Source organism: Dreissena polymorpha, chromosome 3 (assembly GCF_020536995.1).
Source record: "Dreissena polymorpha isolate Duluth1 chromosome 3, UMN_Dpol_1.0, whole genome shotgun sequence".
NCBI lineage: Eukaryota > Metazoa > Mollusca > Bivalvia > Myida > Dreissenidae > Dreissena > Dreissena polymorpha.
The window spans coordinates 102,144,060-102,162,047 of record NC_068357.1 but is presented as its reverse complement, the minus strand read 5'-3'; the positions used below and the strand labels follow the sequence as shown (position 1 = coordinate 102,162,047).

At 36.7% G+C, this 17,988-nt stretch overlaps 2 protein-coding genes across 3 annotated transcripts in view; both read left to right on the top strand.

The window, feature by feature from the left end:
* Positions 1-17,988, top strand: part of LOC127872916 (uncharacterized) — a 320,943-nt gene that overhangs the window by 228,066 nt on the left and 74,889 nt on the right. The window lies entirely within an intron of this gene.
* Positions 1,888-16,138, top strand: LOC127872894 (microtubule-associated protein 10-like). 2 transcript variants are annotated; one of them, XM_052416386.1, is made up of 4 exons: positions 1,888-4,029; positions 4,458-4,586; positions 5,340-5,466; positions 12,917-16,138. In XM_052416386.1, the coding sequence occupies exons 1-4, from the start codon at positions 2,068-2,070 to the stop codon at positions 13,657-13,659; spliced, it is 2,961 nt and encodes a 986-aa protein (XP_052272346.1). In that variant the 5' UTR covers positions 1,888-2,067; the 3' UTR covers positions 13,660-16,138. The 2 variants fall into 2 exon arrangements, with proteins under 2 accessions (XP_052272346.1, XP_052272344.1); XM_052416384.1 differs by having other exon boundaries at positions 4,446-4,586.

The window sequence follows — 17,988 nt, the reverse complement described above, 5'->3', positions numbered from 1 at the left end:
AGCAAACAACATTAGGATCATATCTATTGGAATTTATTGGAATGATGGCATATTTGAAACCAGTGGAATTACTATAATTTAATCAAAATCTCTTTCCCATCCGCTTTTTAAACGGGAATTGTTAACAGATTTTGGAATGTTTGCAAATGTCATTAGATTTGATTGCGTAAAATCTTAAATGTTTTTAATAGACTTAACTTATTTTGATAGTAAGAAATAATGTTGAACAAAAAATGAAGTCGCCAATATTTGAAACATTGTCGTCAAGATTTGTAAGCGGATGCGCTACCACTGCACAACGCTAATTTTCATGACCTGTTGCAAAACATATTACCTATTGTAAACGTTATCTCGCTTTTGCATATAACATAATTGTTTTACGAACGAACTTTGTTTTATTGCCTCAGGACGTTTTTTCACTTAATTGTCCCCTACCGGTTTCACCGGAGGGGACTTATGGTTTGCGCTCCGTCAGTCAGTCTGTCTGTCCGGCACACTTTTCTTGATCCTGCGATATCTTTACAAGTTCTAAACATTTTTTCATGAAACTTGAAACATGGATAGATGGCAATATGGAAATTATGCACGTCATTTCATTTTGTTCCTACGTCAAAAGTTCTGGTTGTTTTGGCAACAAATAGACTAGAAATACTGCTGAAAATGGTGGTTTTCTGGATCCTGCGATAACTTTAAAAGTTCTTCATATTTTTTCATGAAACTTGAAACATGGATAGATTGCAATATGGACATTATGCACGTCATTTTATTGTGTTCCTTCGTCAAAAATTCTGGTTGCTATTGCAACACATATAAAAATAATAACAAATCTGACAATGGTGGAATTTCTGACAATGGTGAAGCCGGTAGGGGACCATATTGCTTGGCAATCTCTTGTTTAAAATGGTCTTAGAAAGAAAATTCACTATTAATGATCTAAGAAAATTTCAAAAAAAGTTTCTAAGTGACACATTTTAAGAATGAGACAATTCTATGTAAATTATCTATTGTTTTTCGTCTGCCAACATTCTACTACATCCGGGCATTTTTGCCTCTTGCTAAGCACGCAACCGACTGCATGCGAGACGTCTTCTTGATTTGCGGCAGGGACCTATACATGTCCCTGCTTGCGGCACTATTTTTCGCAATAATAAATTGAAAGTAGTATTATTTTAGCATCATTTATTATGAATTTCAACGTACTTGGAATGAGGTGAACGTATTCTTCTGGAAAGTTTGCCTTTTGGAAGTTGGGTGCTGACTTATAACTGATTGAGTCTAATCACTTTAAAGCAGTTTAAAATATATTTCAGCTTTCACGCATTTCCAACATCAATATTTATAAATTAACAATGTTTGTATTAATTTATAAACATGGTATATACATGCAGCAATGCAACTTCGCGAAAAATGCATTTTTTTCTATAAATGTCCATAAACCCTCAAAAAGTTAACCATACAAAATTAATGTTCCTAATAGCAATAGCCAAAGTTTCAACGCTAGATTTGGGCTGGTAACATAGATTTAACAAGGTACAAAAGCCCTTTTTTGAGGGACAATATTTCCAACACATGTTCATGTACCATGTTAGTGTCAGTGTGTCGTATGAATAGATATTGTTTCGGGAAATAAAAATGGAAGATATTGTGCCGCAAAAAATAAAAACGATCAAAATCTGTTACCATACCACATATAGCATTGAAATTTTGGCTATTGCTAAATGGACCACTGTTTTTATGAGTTACCTTTCTTTAAAATAGTTTGCGAAATATTCATTGATTTTGAGAATTTATGTTACGTACGTTAAGAGAGTCATCCCGTCAAGGTTACCTCGTTGGAACATTTTATCAAACTATAAAGCCCTCGTAACTGAGTTTGTTTAATAGTGTGTAGCCTCATATACGACAACCAGTCTGGTTGTGCTGATATGTTTAGACATGGCTGGCAGCAACTTATGTTTTGAAACAAGTTGTCCTTACTATTGTTAATTATCATCTGTGTGTGCCCCAAATGACTGCTTATGCATAACAATTTCAACAAAAATATCTTATGGTATAAACAAAATTAAAATGGCTTCGGCAGAGGAGTCGCTGTTTTCATTGGAGCTGGTTGTTGAAAAATTGTATTTACCCTATGTAACCTGCAGATTCCCTGCAGTTGCTTTTAGACTTCTCGATTTCCCCACGATTTTAATAAGTCATGTTGAAAAAGGCTTGGCTGATGGAATCAAGAGAAAAATCAGTATAGATCCATACTTCAGGGTGCCAAACCAGTTTGCAGAATTGCAAGACAAAAATGGCAATTTTATGATTAAAAAAGGCAAATCCTGTCTGTTCAAGATTTCAGTAGAAACTCTGTCTTTGCACTTGACCAATACACCTCTTTATATCATGGTAATTGATGAATATCCTGATGTTCCTAAGTTACTCGGTAACAGTTCTTTAGCACTGAATGAGGTAATGGATGGAATTAAAGGGGACATTAAAAAGAATGGACATACTGTGCCTTCTGTGCATGGTGATAAAGGGCTATTCAAAATTTACAGCTTGATGGGAAAGGAAATTGGATACATGATAATGGGCTTCAGATTACTTAGTCTTGGACCAGGCTTGATAAGCCATCTTCCGCCAGATGCATTTGCAAAACGCACTTCAGAAAATCAGTATGTCAAAACCAATGAGCAGATGAAGCCAAAAAAGTCTGTGATAGAAGAAGTTATTGAAGCAAAACAACACCAAGAACCTTTAACAGCTTATCAGAATGTAAAAAAACAGAAATTAAAAGATCTAAATTCCACAAGGGACATGGCAATTAATACAGAAATCGAGAAATGTGATGTTCTGTTGCAGACAGTTGAAATGGAGAAAGAAAACATAAATATAGAATTGAATGAAAAGGCACAAAAGATTCTGAAGTCAATTGAAACTCAAACAGAACAAAGAAAACGGAATCCAAAATTTGCAATGCAAGTCGTTAAAGAAGACAGTGAGAGTGACAATGATATTATTCTTAATCCAAATATGTATTTTCCACCCCCACTTTTTTACAACAGCAAAGCCGAACCAGGGGTGAAAATTGAACGAGATACAAATGCATATTATGGGTATTCAAGTACTTTTGACGATGCAACTTTAGAAGATTGGAGTGAAGATGAGAATTTAGCAAAAGAATCAAAAGAAAGCGATTTTAAGCAGAACGAAAATATACCAACATCTCAAGTTGTGAAGGAAGAGCCGAGGTTACATGATGCAAGAACAGTGGTTATTAGCAACATCAAAAGTGGAAATCAATTTCAAAATCAGATGCCAGGAGGTTTAAACTTGGCAGCCCTTGCTTCATCTGAACCTGTATTTCCCCTACTTACTGCCTTACTAACAGAACTTTCCAAAATACAGAACCCGATGTTTGTAAATGAAGCTGTGCAGCAAGTTAATCAAGCAAAGGCAATGAAAGTTCCACAGAAGGAAAAACATTCAGTGGTCCATAGCAGTAGAACTGAAGAAATCATTAAAGATGTAAGTGATCTGAGTGAAAATGTGTCACGTGCAAGGCAGAAAAAGAAAGTTAAGAAAACACACAGAGGTTCCTATCAGCCTGTTGAAGGTGTTCAAAAGAACAAAGGTTGGTTGAGGAAAGAACCAGAAGTAGAGGTTAAAAAGACCAAGTTAGTGTTTGGTCTCACAAACACACAACGACTGAGGCTTGCAAAGCAGAATCCGAACTGGCTTGAATCGGCGGAGAAAGATGAAAAGGCAGTGAAGTTGCAGCGACAGAAACAAAAACAACAAAAGGAGCAGGAGCCAGATATAGAGACAGGAAATTTGTCTGACACTTACACAGAAGTTAGGAGGTTGGCTGCCAAGGAACTGGAGAAAGCCACTCTTGGAAAAAGTCAGCTGGCGGCAGAACAGGTACATACAAAACGACATAAGAAGAAAATGGCAAAGTCCAGGGATAATTCTCCAGCTAAGGCTAACAGCTCCAAGTCAAGAAGTAGATCACCCAAATCATCAAAGTCTAAGAAGCTTAAGGTATGAAAAAAGTTACATGTACTAGTAGTTAAATAACATAAGATTTTGTTGTTAACCAAATATTTCAAGTGTAAAACAATTAAATTAGTGTAGTGGATATTTAATCATTTGATCTACAGTATAGAGTTCCAGTGAGAAAGGATTTTTAAGATCTTTCCAAAACCTCCAAGTACCTGTAGTAGTTCTTCTGATCTTTAAATGGACTTGAGAATGTGTATTGGTGCATGAAATCAAATTAAATTAGTTTTAAACCAATTAAGACATTAAAAACATTGATTAAGTCTGTTAAATTTAGTTTTGGTGTATACAGCATTAAACAGGCAGAGCACCTCATTATATTAAAGAACACACAGCTATTTGTAATGATTAGAGCTTTATTATATATATAAAGTTTTCCACTTTAAAATTTATATAAGGGGACTGTTAAGGTTCAAGATGAAAGTGATGGAGAGAAGACTGAGGGACAGGAGAATAACCAACAGGATGACGAGTACACAAAGCCTGCCAGGGAAAAAATGGATTCAGCAGCAGATAGCATACCCAGCTCCAGGCTAGAGGTTTGAACCATCCAAGTTTCTGTCTTTTCATATATACAAAATTGTATTACCTGTTTGAATTGGTATAATTGCTAGATTAAAATTCATTACATATATTGTGTTGATGTCGAATTTTTACAAACAGGAAGACTGTATTACGTAAATCATAGATAATTTACAGATTATCATTGTTATCATGAAAAAGTGTTGGTTCAATTTGACATTTTTATGCCCCTGAAGGTCGGCATATAGTGATCGCACTGTCCGTCTGTTTGCGTTTAGGTTGCGAAAAATGCTCATAACTTCTATGTGGCTTCAGCTGTAACCTTCATATTTGGTATGAATGTGTATATGGACAAGGCCTTTACATACGCACAAAAATTTTGACACCTTTGACCTTGAACTTAGGGTCCGCGTTGAGTTTTCGAAATCTGCGTTTAGGTTTCGAAAAAGCGTTTATTGGGGGCATATGTCTTCCGATGGAGACAGCTCTTGTTTAAGTTGGATTTTTTGTGTCTCTATAATGGATTCTATATGTTAAAGTCAAGTGGTATATTCATTTTGGAAGCCCTTTACCTGCATATGACTAAGATCACTTAAATCGGTAAATGATTCATGGAAAAATTAGGATGATTTTGCAATAATTTTTATTGACAAAACAACAAAAAGGCCAAAATTGAACCATTTAATTTGAGCCAAATATGGTACATTAATGAAGGCATATGGCCCTTTATAATTATGATACTATAACATGAGATTAATGTCTATTTTCAGGTTCACATCCCAAGTGCAAGAGCTTACGAAAGTGACGACCATGAAAACACGTTCACAGATAGCTTCGAGGATGAGTCTGTTGTGGAACGGAAGGACACCAATTCAAAATTCCCTGGATTTAGTAAAGGTACAGAATAAATAAGAAAAACTGGTCATCTTTCAACATATTTCAAGTGCACTTTACCTTAATTCTCAATAATGTGTGTGGTGTTAGTTAACATATTATGCAGTTTTAAAGAATTTAAAATATAAAAATGTTGTTTAAAAAATAAGGGTACTTTTTCATGCTCGACAACATACTTTAAGTCATAGAAGCTATGGATATTATTCTGTAATACATTTGTATGTATCAAAAACATTTTAGCTCACCTGAGCTTTGCATGATCATGGTGAGCTTTTCTGATCGCCTTTTGTTTCTCGTACATGGTCTGTTGTCATAATTTACCTTGTTAACACTGTAGATGCCACACTGTTCTAATCTTCATGAAACATAGCCAGAACGTTTGTCTAAATTATATATTGGCAAAGTTCAAAACTGGGTGTTGTGAGGTCAAAAACTAGGTCACTAGGTCACTTTAAAGAAAAAAACGTGTTAACTGTCTATAGAGTCTCATTTATAGTCAAATCTTTATGAAACTAGGTCTAAATGATGTCTCACTTGAGCTCCAAAATGGTTCCTGTTTATAGTAAAACATGACTGCTAGGGGGGTAGGGCAGTTTTCCTTATATGGCTATAGTGAAACCCTGAGAACACTTTAGAATTCTCATTATTAGTCCAATCTTCTTGAAACCTTGTTGGAACCTTTTTGATCTAATAATAGCTCGAATTAGAGTTTAAAAATGGGCATGGTTCATTGGAAAACATGACAGTTTTTTTTCCTTGTTAACGCTATAGACGTCACATTTTTTCCAATCTTCATGAAACTTGGTCAGAACATTTGTTCTAATTACATCTTTGCCGAGCTTGAAATGGTTCCAGTCCATTCCAAAACATGGCTGCCAGGGGGTCAGGGCGGCCTTGCCTCACCAGTGTTTTTTTCGCATTTGAACTGTCTGTCCGTCTGTCCAAAAACTTTAACATTTGTCATAACTTTAGCAATATTGAAGATAGCAACTTCATATTTGGCATGCATGCGTATCTCATGGAGCTGCACATTTTGAGTGGTGAAAGGTCAAGGTCATCCTTCAAGGTTAAAAGTAAAAAAAATGCACACCTCTTACATGCCTCAAATTTGAACAAAAAAAAACTCACTGCTCACAGAACTACAGAACATCAAGTGCGCAATAATTGTACTCCATTTGATTCTTTCTCACTAATATCTAGAATAAGGTTAATCATTATTAATTGTAGGGTCAAGGTCACTGTTGGTAGATATTGAAGGACTGTTTGTCTTTGATTAGATGAAAAACATTGAGCAATTGTAATAAAATTGAATACATAAGGATTACTTACTTTCAGGAATTGGGCGTAGGATGGGTGTGATTGGGATAAAGTTCTCTTAATATCTTGAGAACATATGGAGCTATTGCGATGCAAGCATATATAGATTGTACAACAGCTCAGTTTTGTTTTCATGTGGGGCACAAGTTCAAGATAAACAGTAAAGAGCACTTTTAGCAAACTATGGAATATGTTTTCCAATCAAAATCCAGATTTATGTAGGATATACAAGTAAGAAAGATATCTCATTTACCTATTTACGTACTATACTAACATTTTTGTTTAGATAAAAATCAGAAACTTTGACAGGAACAAGAAGTGGAGCACACTGTCCTCAGACAGCTCTTATTTAAGTCTGTTTTCTATATATGCAAGTGGATTTTGAAAACTTAAATCAGGAAAAGTTGTAATCTTTAAGACGTAAACATATATTGCACGTGATAAATGTTGTCTTAACTCACAACGTAAGTTGAATTTCTATTCTTTAAGTCGCTGTAAAAATGTCAAAGAATTTGTAAACCTTACTAAACAGAAATTAACTCAAATGATTTGGATTTTAATAAATATAGTTTAATCTTTCGCTGATTCTGTGGATTTTTTTTTAACAAAACATAAAACAATACATTTTAAATGAGAGATCCTTGTAGTTCACCCTTGCCCATGAACTCCCAGTGTAGCGGCATAGAGAAGGGTAAAAAACTGGCATCATCCCAGGGGTCACATGATTAATTTGGAGTTGAACAGTAAAATGTTGAACAATCAACTCTAAAATCACAATGTTCAGGGATTTAATCTTTGGTGTGTAACATGGTATAGTGGTCCTCAACCAAGTTTGAAGTTTCATGAACCTAGGCATAAGCGTTCTTGAGTTATCATCCAGAAACCATTTTACTATTTCAGGTCAACGTGACCTTGACCTTTGACCTAGTGATCTGAAAATCAATAGGGGTCATCTGCCAGTCATGATCATTGTACCTATGAAGTTTCATGATCCTAGGCATAAGCGTTCTTGAGTTATCATCCAGAAACCATTTTACTATTTCAGGTCACCGTGACCTTGACCTTTGACCTAGTGACCTGAAAATCAATAGGGGTCATCTGCGAGTAATGATCAATGTACCTATGAAATTTCATGATCCTAGGCATATCGTTCTTGAGTTATCATCTGGAAACCATTTTACTATTTCGGGTCACCGTGACCTTGACCTTTGACCTAGTGACTTGAAAATGAATAGGGGTCATCTATGAGTCATGATCAATGTACCTATGAAGTTTTATGATCCTAGGCCTAAGCGTTCTTGAGTTATCACTCGGAAACCATTTTATAACTATTTCGGGTCATCGTGACCTTGACCTTTGACCTAGTGACCTGAAAATCAATAGGGGTTATCTGCGAGTCATGATCAATGTATCTATGATGTTTCATGATCCTAAGCATAAGCGTTCTTGAGTTATCATCCGGAAACCATTTTACTGCTTTGGGTCACCTTGACCTTTGACCTTGTGACCTGAAAATCAATAGGGGTCATCTGCGAGTCATGATCAATGTATCTATGAAGTTTCATGATCCTAGGCAGGGTTGTCATTATTAACCGATTGCCGATCGAACTCATCGGTTAAAATCGCCAGAAAATCGGTTGTTTTTCCCGAATCTTTAAAATTGCGATCGGAAGTTTGTATCATGCAAACCTAAAATAATTGACGAGGAATAAACGTACTATAGTAGAGCGACGCCCGGTCATTCAGTCAGTCCATTAACTCCGCCTAAGAGCTACTGTTTTCAATGAATTTCTCAGCGAGTGGCCAATATTGATTTTTTTCAGCTGTCAATCAAATTCTTCTTGGTAAGAACGTCAACCAATCAGCGCTCGGGCAGCCGAATACACGCCGACTCCACGTGAAATTGTATCAAATAGCTGTACATTTGACAGATTATTACTGACCGTATCTCAACAAATGCTGCACTGTAGAGCGTAATTAACTAGTTTTTTTAGTTAGAGAAAAAGTTTCCACATATTAAAAAAATCATATTAAAAAATGCTCTCTGATTTTCTACCATGCGACCTCTGCGCTACGAAGTTGTTATTCAGCATCTAAATATTAAAGTCCACGCTTTCTCCAAGGAAGAATGACGTGATGTTATACATGAAGTCTAACTTTGGCATGATTTTAATCTGTACATGAAAAACACGAGAAATGTGTCTCTGTTGCTAGAATTTTCTTAATTTTCCATGAATAATGAAATCTGAAAATGATTTCGGATAACACATTTAATTATACGCATTTGAAAATACTTTAATTAAATAATGCATTTTGTTATACAAATGGTCATAACACATAATGTAATAAGTAGGTAACTAACGTGTTTTGAGATTGCCAAACTATGCATACATATAGGTCTACATGCATGAATGATCTGACAAGTTATACCACGATCCGGAATGAAAAGTACTCGGTAAAATTTAAAGAAAGGCGCGTTTTTATTTTCAGAAATCCACTTTCACTTTCGCAAACTTTTCTGAAAGGAGGTACCGTACATGTAACAGTTTAGATTGACTGTTTGACTTGTCGTTATTACTAAATATAAACGGTTCTCAATGCTCTCAAATCGCGTCACGTGATTCACGCATGTTCAATCGGAATTTCCTAATCCCACAATTCAATTTGTATATGCACTTGCACTAAATGGCGGACGACATTCATCGTCAACATTGGGCGTAATTTGGTTTTAAAAAAAAGAAATCGTAATAATACTGGAGTATCGGGTAATGGATATTATTGGAACATGCAAAGATCTATCAATATAATATGTTTTTACATTGTACAGTATACTAAAAATGTGAAAATCTTAAAATTCGCTATTCTTTTTAGACCTCATTTTAACTTTTTATGCTCTGAGAATAGCAGTATTTTGTCCCTAAAATGTCTATAATTCGTTTTCGGTCGGAGGGCTTCGCCCACCTGACCTCCCTACCAGGGCCTTGCCCTGGACCTACAAGGGGGCCTAGGTGGCCCCCTTGACACCCGGCCGAATCGGTTACTTTTCCAAAAAAATCCTTTGTTTACAATCATAATGACAACCCTGCTAGGCATATGTAATCTTGAGTCATCATCCGGAAACCATTTTACTATTTCGGGTCATTGTGACCTTGAACTTTGACCTAGTGACCTGAAAATCAATAGGGGTCATCTGCGAGTCATGATCAATGTACCTATGAAATTTCATGATCCTAGGCATAAGCGTACTTGAGTTATCATCTGGAAACCATGTTCTGAGCAAATTTCATGAAAATTGGGCCAAAAATGTGACTTCTACTGTGTTCACATGTTTTCACTATATACATATAGAGTAAAATGCCCCGCCCACTGGCGGCCATGTTTTTTCACTGATCCCGACCATTTTCAAACTCGTCCTAGATATCAATAAAACCAATGTTTTGACCAACTTTCATGATGATTGGGCAAAATTTTTGACTTCTAGAGTGTTTACAAGGTTTCTCTATAGCCAAATAGGGAAAACTGCCACTATATACATATAGAGAAAAATGCCCCGCCCACTGGCGGCCATGTTTTTTTACCGATCTCGCCATTTTCGAACTCGTCCGAGACATCAATTGAACCAATGTTTTGACCAACTTTCATGATGATTGGGCAAAAATTGTGACTTCTAGAGTGTTTACAAGATTGTTCTATAGCCAAATAAGGAAAACTGCCCCGGCCAACTCGGCCATGTTTTTCAACGGATCGGAACCACTTTTGAACTCAACCAAGATATCATTAAGACAAACATTTTGACAAAGTTACATGAAGATTGGGCATGAAATGTGACTTCTACAGTGTTTACAAGGTTTTTCTTTTTTTTGACCTAGTGACCTAGTTTTTGACCCGGCACAACCCAGTTTCGAACTCAGTCGAGATTTTATTGGGACAAAGCTTCTGACCAATTTTCATTAAGATGGGACAAGAAATGTGGCCTCTAGAGTGTTTACGAGCAAATGTTTACGGACGGACAAAGACCGGTCACAAAAGCTCACCTGAGCAATCAGGTGAGCTAAAAATCCAAAAGCCTGACTATAAATTATATATTTCAAGCAGCCATGAACTTCTGTCTGGCCCATTTTTAGTGTGATTACAGTTTCTATCATTTTTGTTGTGTGACAGATTATTGTCCTTTACATAGATATTTCAAACCATGGCCCAGGGTTGAAACAGAGCATGTCTCCATAGATATGTCAAACTATGGCCCAGGGTTGAAACAGGTCATTTGTCATGTGAAAGGTGAACAGACTACGACCAGCTTGTTCCTTAGTTATTCTATATGCATAGCTGTACTTAGTACATGTAAGTTTAAATTGGGTTCTCTAATGTGATGAAATATCTACTTAGTTACACATTGTTAGCTCACCTGAGCGATAGCTCGGGGTGAGCTATTGTGATCACTCACCGTCCGGCGTCCGGCCGTCTGTCTGTCTGTTAACAATTTGTAAACATCTTCTTCTACTAAACCATTGAGCCAATTTCAACTAAATTTCATGTGGAGCATCCCTAGGTCATGGGACAAAAGAATTGTTAAAAAAAATTTGATCACATAACCAAGATGGCCGCCATGACCATATATGGTAAAAACCTTAAAAAATCTTCTTGTCAGAAACCGCTCATCAGATTTTCAAAAAATTTCACAGGGATGACCTTTGAAGGCTCCCCTGAAAAAGTTGTTCAAAGAAATTTGATTCGTCAAAAAACATGGCCGCAGGAGCTCGTTGAACTTTGCATGTTTATTCGTTTTTGCCTATTTTGTGAAAACTTTCAAAAATCTTCCACATTTTTTGTCCGATCCTTTCCAAATTTGCACAGTGTCTTTATATCAATGAGGACACAAACCCTACAAAAAATGAGCATTATTGGTCCATGAAGTACAGAATTACCTCCCCTTGAATTGAGAAAATGGTGTTTATGCAATAAAGTCCAAATTTTTCATCCAATTCTTTCCAAACTTGTAAGGATTTAGCATGGTTCAAACAAGGGAAACAACTACGGTTTATGCATGTTCTTTTTATTACAGATTTGCCTCCCTTTAATTCATTCAAAATCTCATTTTACAGCAGAGATTCCAAATCTGACCTGTAAATGAGCCCCATATTTACTGCCAGTGCTAGGTTATCTTTTCCCATTTGATCATTCTTAAGTATTGGTCTTGTAATGCTGCTACTGCTTCTGCTACTGCTACTACTACTACTACTACTACTACTACTACTACTACTTCTACTACTACTACCACTACTACTACTACTACTACTACTACTACTACTAGTAGTACTACTACTACTAGTACTACTACCACCACCACCACCCACCACCACCACCACCACGTCTACTATTACTACTTCTACTACTACTGCCACTACTACTACTACTTTTACCACTACTACTACTACTACTACCACTACTACTACTACAACTACTACTACTTCTACTACTACTACTTCTACTACTACTACTACTACTACTACAACTACTATTACTACTACTACTACTACTACTACTACTACTACTTCTACTACTACTACTACTACACCACCACCACCACCACCATTACCACCACCATTCACAGTGACAAAAAACGTATTCACACAATGGCTGCTACTACAACTTATAGCCCATATAGGGGGGCATGCATGTTTTACAAACAGCCCTTGTTTCTATGGGATTTTAACCACAACTGTTCATGTTTATCTCCGACACATATTTTTAGGTCACCTGTCATAAAGTGACACGGTGAGCTAATGTGATCATGTGATGTCCGGCGTCCGTTGTGCGTGCCTGCGTCCGTCCGTCAACAATTTGTTTGTGTAGACAGTAGAGGTCACAGTTTGCATCCAATCTTGATGAAATTTGGTCAGAATGTTTATCTTGATGAAATCCGGTTTGGGATTGTATTTGGGTCATCTAGAGTCAGGAACTAGGTCACTAGGTCAAATCATAGAAAAACATTGTGTAGACAATAGAGGTCATAGTTTTCATCTGATCTTAATGAGTCAGGTGAGCGATTCAGGGCCATCATGGCCCTCTTGTTTTTCTGATAATTTTTTATTTGATGATGATCGTGGTTTTTAGTAAGCAATTTTGCCATTTACAGGTGATGACACCTTACCTGAGTCAATCAAGGCTGACGAAGGCATGTCTCAAAACACAACCATCGACGACGACTCTCCACTGGAATCCACACGTCTGTCCCGAAACTTGAAGCAGGCTCCTCAGACTGGGGAATCTGTCTTCAAGTCAACCGAAGATTACGATACCAAACAGTTCCACTCTACAGACGAACCAGAATTGCAGAATCTCATGAGCGGGGATGAGAAAGGCGACACCCTACCGACCCCAAACACCGATCGCTCGGTTCGATCCAAGAGCCCAAGCCTTGGTGGCTACAGCCCCACCATGACAGCTGGCAGCACAGTCACAAACACCAACAGACTGTCGATGAAGTTCGAGGTCCTGAACCCGAAAGCGTCACATCAGTCTCCAATGCCCTCCTTGCGGAGATCCCAGCAGTTGAAGGTGGATAACATGAACGCCCGACCAACTCCCACTGACACGCCAAGGTCAAGGTCATCACAAAGCAGTCCTAAGCAACCAACGCCCAGGGCTCGTAAACAGATGCGAGAAAGGCGGCTCGAGTTTAAGAAGGAGTCCATTCACACAGAGTCTGTCAGTTCATACATGCCGTCAGAATCTGAGAATATTTTGTCGCTCCTCAGCGATGGCAGTTATTCGGACGATTTTCATATGAGCAGTGAAAAAGAAGATAGTAGTAAAGTTTCTATTCCAGAATTGCCCAAGAGAATACCACAGTCAATGTTGGGCTTCACAATTCATTAAATTTAGGTTTTAGAAGTTAAATAAGATTTAAAAGGAAATTTCATTTCATAATATTTATTTTCTGAAAATTGTATTGCTTAGATGGTATTTATGATTTTTAGCTTGGCTGTTTTCGGAGAAAACCCGAGGTATTGTCATAGCCAGCTCGTCGTCCGCCGTGCTAAAACCTTGACATTTTCCTCAAACATCAAAGTGCTTTCACCTACAACTTTGAAACTTCATATGTAGATGCACCTTGATGAGTTCTACACGCCACAGCCATTTTTGGGTCACTAGGTCAAAGGTCACTGTGACCTCTAAAAAAAAATATAAAAATTCTGACAAGCTTTCGCAGCCGAGCGTGGCACCCGTTATGCGGTGCTCTTGTTCATAATCATAACCTGTAAAAACAACCTTGGATTTAAGCTATTTAATTATTCAAAAAACACCGCTCTTAGTCTAAGTAAATTATATGACAGAGATAAACTTAATTTTATCGTCTTTTTAGCTCGGCTGTTTTCGGAGAAAACCCGAGGTATTGTCATAGCCATCTCGTTGTCCGCGCTAGAACTTTGACATTTTGTCAAGGTTTTTAACATTGGCTCTAAAACCAAAGTGCTTCTACCTACAACTTTGAAACTTAACATGTAGCTGCACCTCGACTAGTTCTACACGCCACACCCATTTTTGGGTCTCTAGGTCAAAGGTCACTGTGACCTCTTAAAAAAAATTAATCTGACAAGCTTTCGCAGCCGAGCGTGGCACCCGTTATGCGGTGCTCTTGTGATTAATTTGATACAGCAAAGTGTAGTGTAAAATTATTTTCTAGTGTCTGTTTTCAGGCATAGTTTTAGCTCCTCTTGAGCTCTGCATTGTAAACCAGAAAAATCCTCTATATTGGTAGCAGGGGTTTTTAACCAGGTTTTCCGAAGGAAAAAACTGGTTATTAGATTGGCGAATGCGGGCGGGCTGGCTGGCTGGCGGGCTGGCGGAATAAGCTTGTCCGGGCCATAACTATGTCGTTCATTGTCAGATTTTAAAATCATTTGGCACATTTGTTCACCATCATTGGACGGTGTGTCGCGCGAAATAATTACGTCGATATCTCCAAGGTCAAGGTCACACTTTGAGTTCAAAGGTCAAAAATGGCCATAAATGAGCTTGTCCTGGCCATAACTATGTCATTCATTGTGAGATTTTAAAATCATTTGGCACATTTGTTCACCATCATGGGACGGTGTGTCCCACGAAAGAATCACGTCAATATCTCCAATGTCAAGGTCGCCACGACTAAAAATAGATTTAAAAAAAAAAAAAAACTTACAAAGGGGGTTAATTTTTTTTGGTCATTTCAAAAGTTCAGTTTGAGTTTTCTCCCTTTATCAGATTTTTTTTTCACAATGAAAACCTGGTTTTGTGACAATTTTGTCCCTTGTTTCCCACTTTTTGGGAAGATAGCCAATGGCTTTGGAATTGGGAATTTTATCAGCATTTTCATGAAATTGGGAAAATAAATTCATTAGCCTTTTTTTCCACACGAAAAGTCCTCTGATTAGGGAAATACTAAATTTGATTTAACTCTTTATAATCATTCAAATTAAAAGCAAAAAAATCATATAATACTTTGTTAGATGTTATTGAATTAAAATTGAGATAAAATACACATAAGACTTCTTTCTAAAAAAACAAAAAAACAATTTTTTTTATTTTTTTTGGCAGTTGGGAATTTTTTGCCACATTTTGGGAAAAAAGTATACTTTTTGGGATTGGGAACATAGCCGAATTTCGGCTATAAAATCGGGCCAAAAAAAAACCCTGGGTAGTTTACATTGAAATGATGTCTGACCCGGGTTTTTATCCTAAATTTGTGTACAAGTTAATTGAGACACATACAAGTTTTACTTGAATTCTTAAATTGTATCAACTTATTTCTCTATTAAATTATTTCCAGTTTGTCAAGATTTATTGGTGACTGGCCAAGATCAAGCCTTCTTACCTTAATTTGACCCCATCTCTAAAAAGTTATTTGTGTTGACTGTGCAAATATATTACCAAAGATATGGCAGTTGCTTTTTTCAAGAAATGTTATTGTTATTATTTGATAGAAATATTGATGGCATAAACTTTTTTTTTATATACTTTGGACATTTCCTTCACATTACAACCCTTCCTGATATCTACATCACAGCCTTGTGTGTATGCACAATGTTTTCTATTTCACTGTGCTTTATTCTGCATGGAAATCAATTCTGACAACAAATACCGTAGTGTAGACATGATCACAAGTTTAAGTAGTGCATTTTCTCTTACTTAATTGAATTCTTTTTGAAGTTTCAGAAAGAACTGATTTTAAATTTGACATTCAATGCTGTTGCCTAAATGTTTGCAAGTTGTTTGTATGTTAGCACATGAAATTGATTGTTTTATATGATTGTGCCGGATGGATATTTTTAAAGCAAACTGTGATATAATTTCATGTATTAAAATTATTTTTAGTTTACATCTGCCTGTTTGTTTACCTGTTAACTCTTAAACCATTTAATGCTATTCTTTCTAAGCATATGCCAAGGGCACTGATACAACATACATGTACAATGTCATTTTAAATGTGCACTTGCTATGGTATTTTAAGTAATAACAATGTAGAATTATGATATATGTAGCCATAAGTACTGGGCGATTCCTGAATTTCAAATAACTTTTCTTGTACTGGGCAATTCCTGAACTACAATTAACTTTACTTGTACTGGGTAGTTCCTGACTCCACTTTACTTGTAATCCGCAATTCCTGATTCGAACTACAATGACAATTTTTTGTATTCTGCAATTCCTGATTTACCATGCACTTAGCTTGTACTGGGCAATTTCTGAGCGTTATTTAACTTTACTTGGACTCGGCAATTCCTGAACTACAATTAAGTGCACTTGGACTCTGCAGTTGTACAGGACAATTCCAAACTACAATTAACTGCAATTGGACTCAGCATTTGTACAGGTCAATTCCTGAACCACAATTAACTTCACTTGTGCTGGGCAATTCCTGAACTTAAATTAACTTATATAATACATGTGTTTGGCAATTCCTGAACTTAAATTAACTTATCTAATACATGTACTGGGCAATTCCTGAAATACACTTGACTTTACTTTTACTGGGAGATTCTTCTGCAAGTGTTCACAAACCAATCCTTAGACTAAAGTTTAAAAATAAAAGAACATTCTTGAAACCGTTTATTCTAATAGCATAATACAATTTAGTACGACAACGTTGAATGACTACACTACTCTACATTTAGAATAATTATGAAATTAGTGAAATTTTTCGCCTGAAAAAATTCCATAGCTTAACATGTTTTCTTGGCTCTAAGTCTCATTTTTATTAGGAAGTCAATAATTGGTTTGGTAAACACAGGCTCTAGATTACAATTTCTATGTACAGTTCAAATACAGCAATAGCTTTAAATAACAAGGGCTGTTTGTAAAACATGCATGCCCCCCATATGGGCTGTCAGTTGTAGTGGCAGCCATTGTGTGAATACGTTTTTTGTCACTGTGACCTTGACCTTAGACCTAGTGACCTGAAAATCAATAGTGGTCATCTGCAAGTCATGATAAATGTACCTATGAAGTTTCATGATCATAGGCCTTAGTATTATTGAGTTATCACCCGGAAACCATTTTACTGTTTCGAGTCACTGTGACCTTGACCTTTGACCTGAAAATCAATAGGGGTCATCTGCCAGTCATGATCAATGTACATATGAAGTTTCATGATCCTAGGCAGGTTTTTTTTTAGGCCCGATTTTATAGCCGAAATTCGGCTATATTCCCAATCGCAAAAAATATATTTTTTCTTAACCAAATTTTCAATTTTCTAAGTATAAAAAGGGCACATAATGCTGTCAAAATGCATGCCAGAGTTATCTAACTTTGCCTGCCCAGTCCCCTCATGATAGTAAGTGTACCAAGTTTGAATGCAATAGCTTTGATACTTTATGAGAAAAGTGGACCTAAACACAAAACTTAACCGGACGCCGACATCAAGGTGATGACAATAGCTCATAACTTTTTTTTCAAATGACCATGACCTTTGACCTAGTGACCTGAAAATTAATAGGGGTCATCTGCAAGTCATGATCAATGTACCTATGAAGTTTCATGATCCTAGGCATAAGCGTTCTGTAGTCATCACCCGGAAACTATTTTACTATTTAGGGTCACCGTGACCTTGGACCTAGTTACCTGAAAATCAAGAGGGGTCATCTGCGAGTCATGATCAATGTACCTATGAAGTTTCATGATCCTAGGCATAAGCGTTCTTGAGTTATCATCCGGAAACCATTTTACTAT

Excerpts from the sequence above, each read along its gene's own strand:
- LOC127872894 (XM_052416384.1), top strand. The coding sequence starts at position 2,068 with ATGGCTTCGGCAGAGGAGTCGCTGTTTTCATTGGAGCTGGTTGTTGAA. Across the intron at positions 4,030-4,445 it reads CAAAGTCTAAGAAGCTTAAG|GGGACTGTTAAGGTTCAAGA; the intron begins GTATGAAAAAAG and ends AATTTATATAAG. Across the intron at positions 4,587-5,339 it reads TACCCAGCTCCAGGCTAGAG|GTTCACATCCCAAGTGCAAG; the intron begins GTTTGAACCATC and ends GTCTATTTTCAG.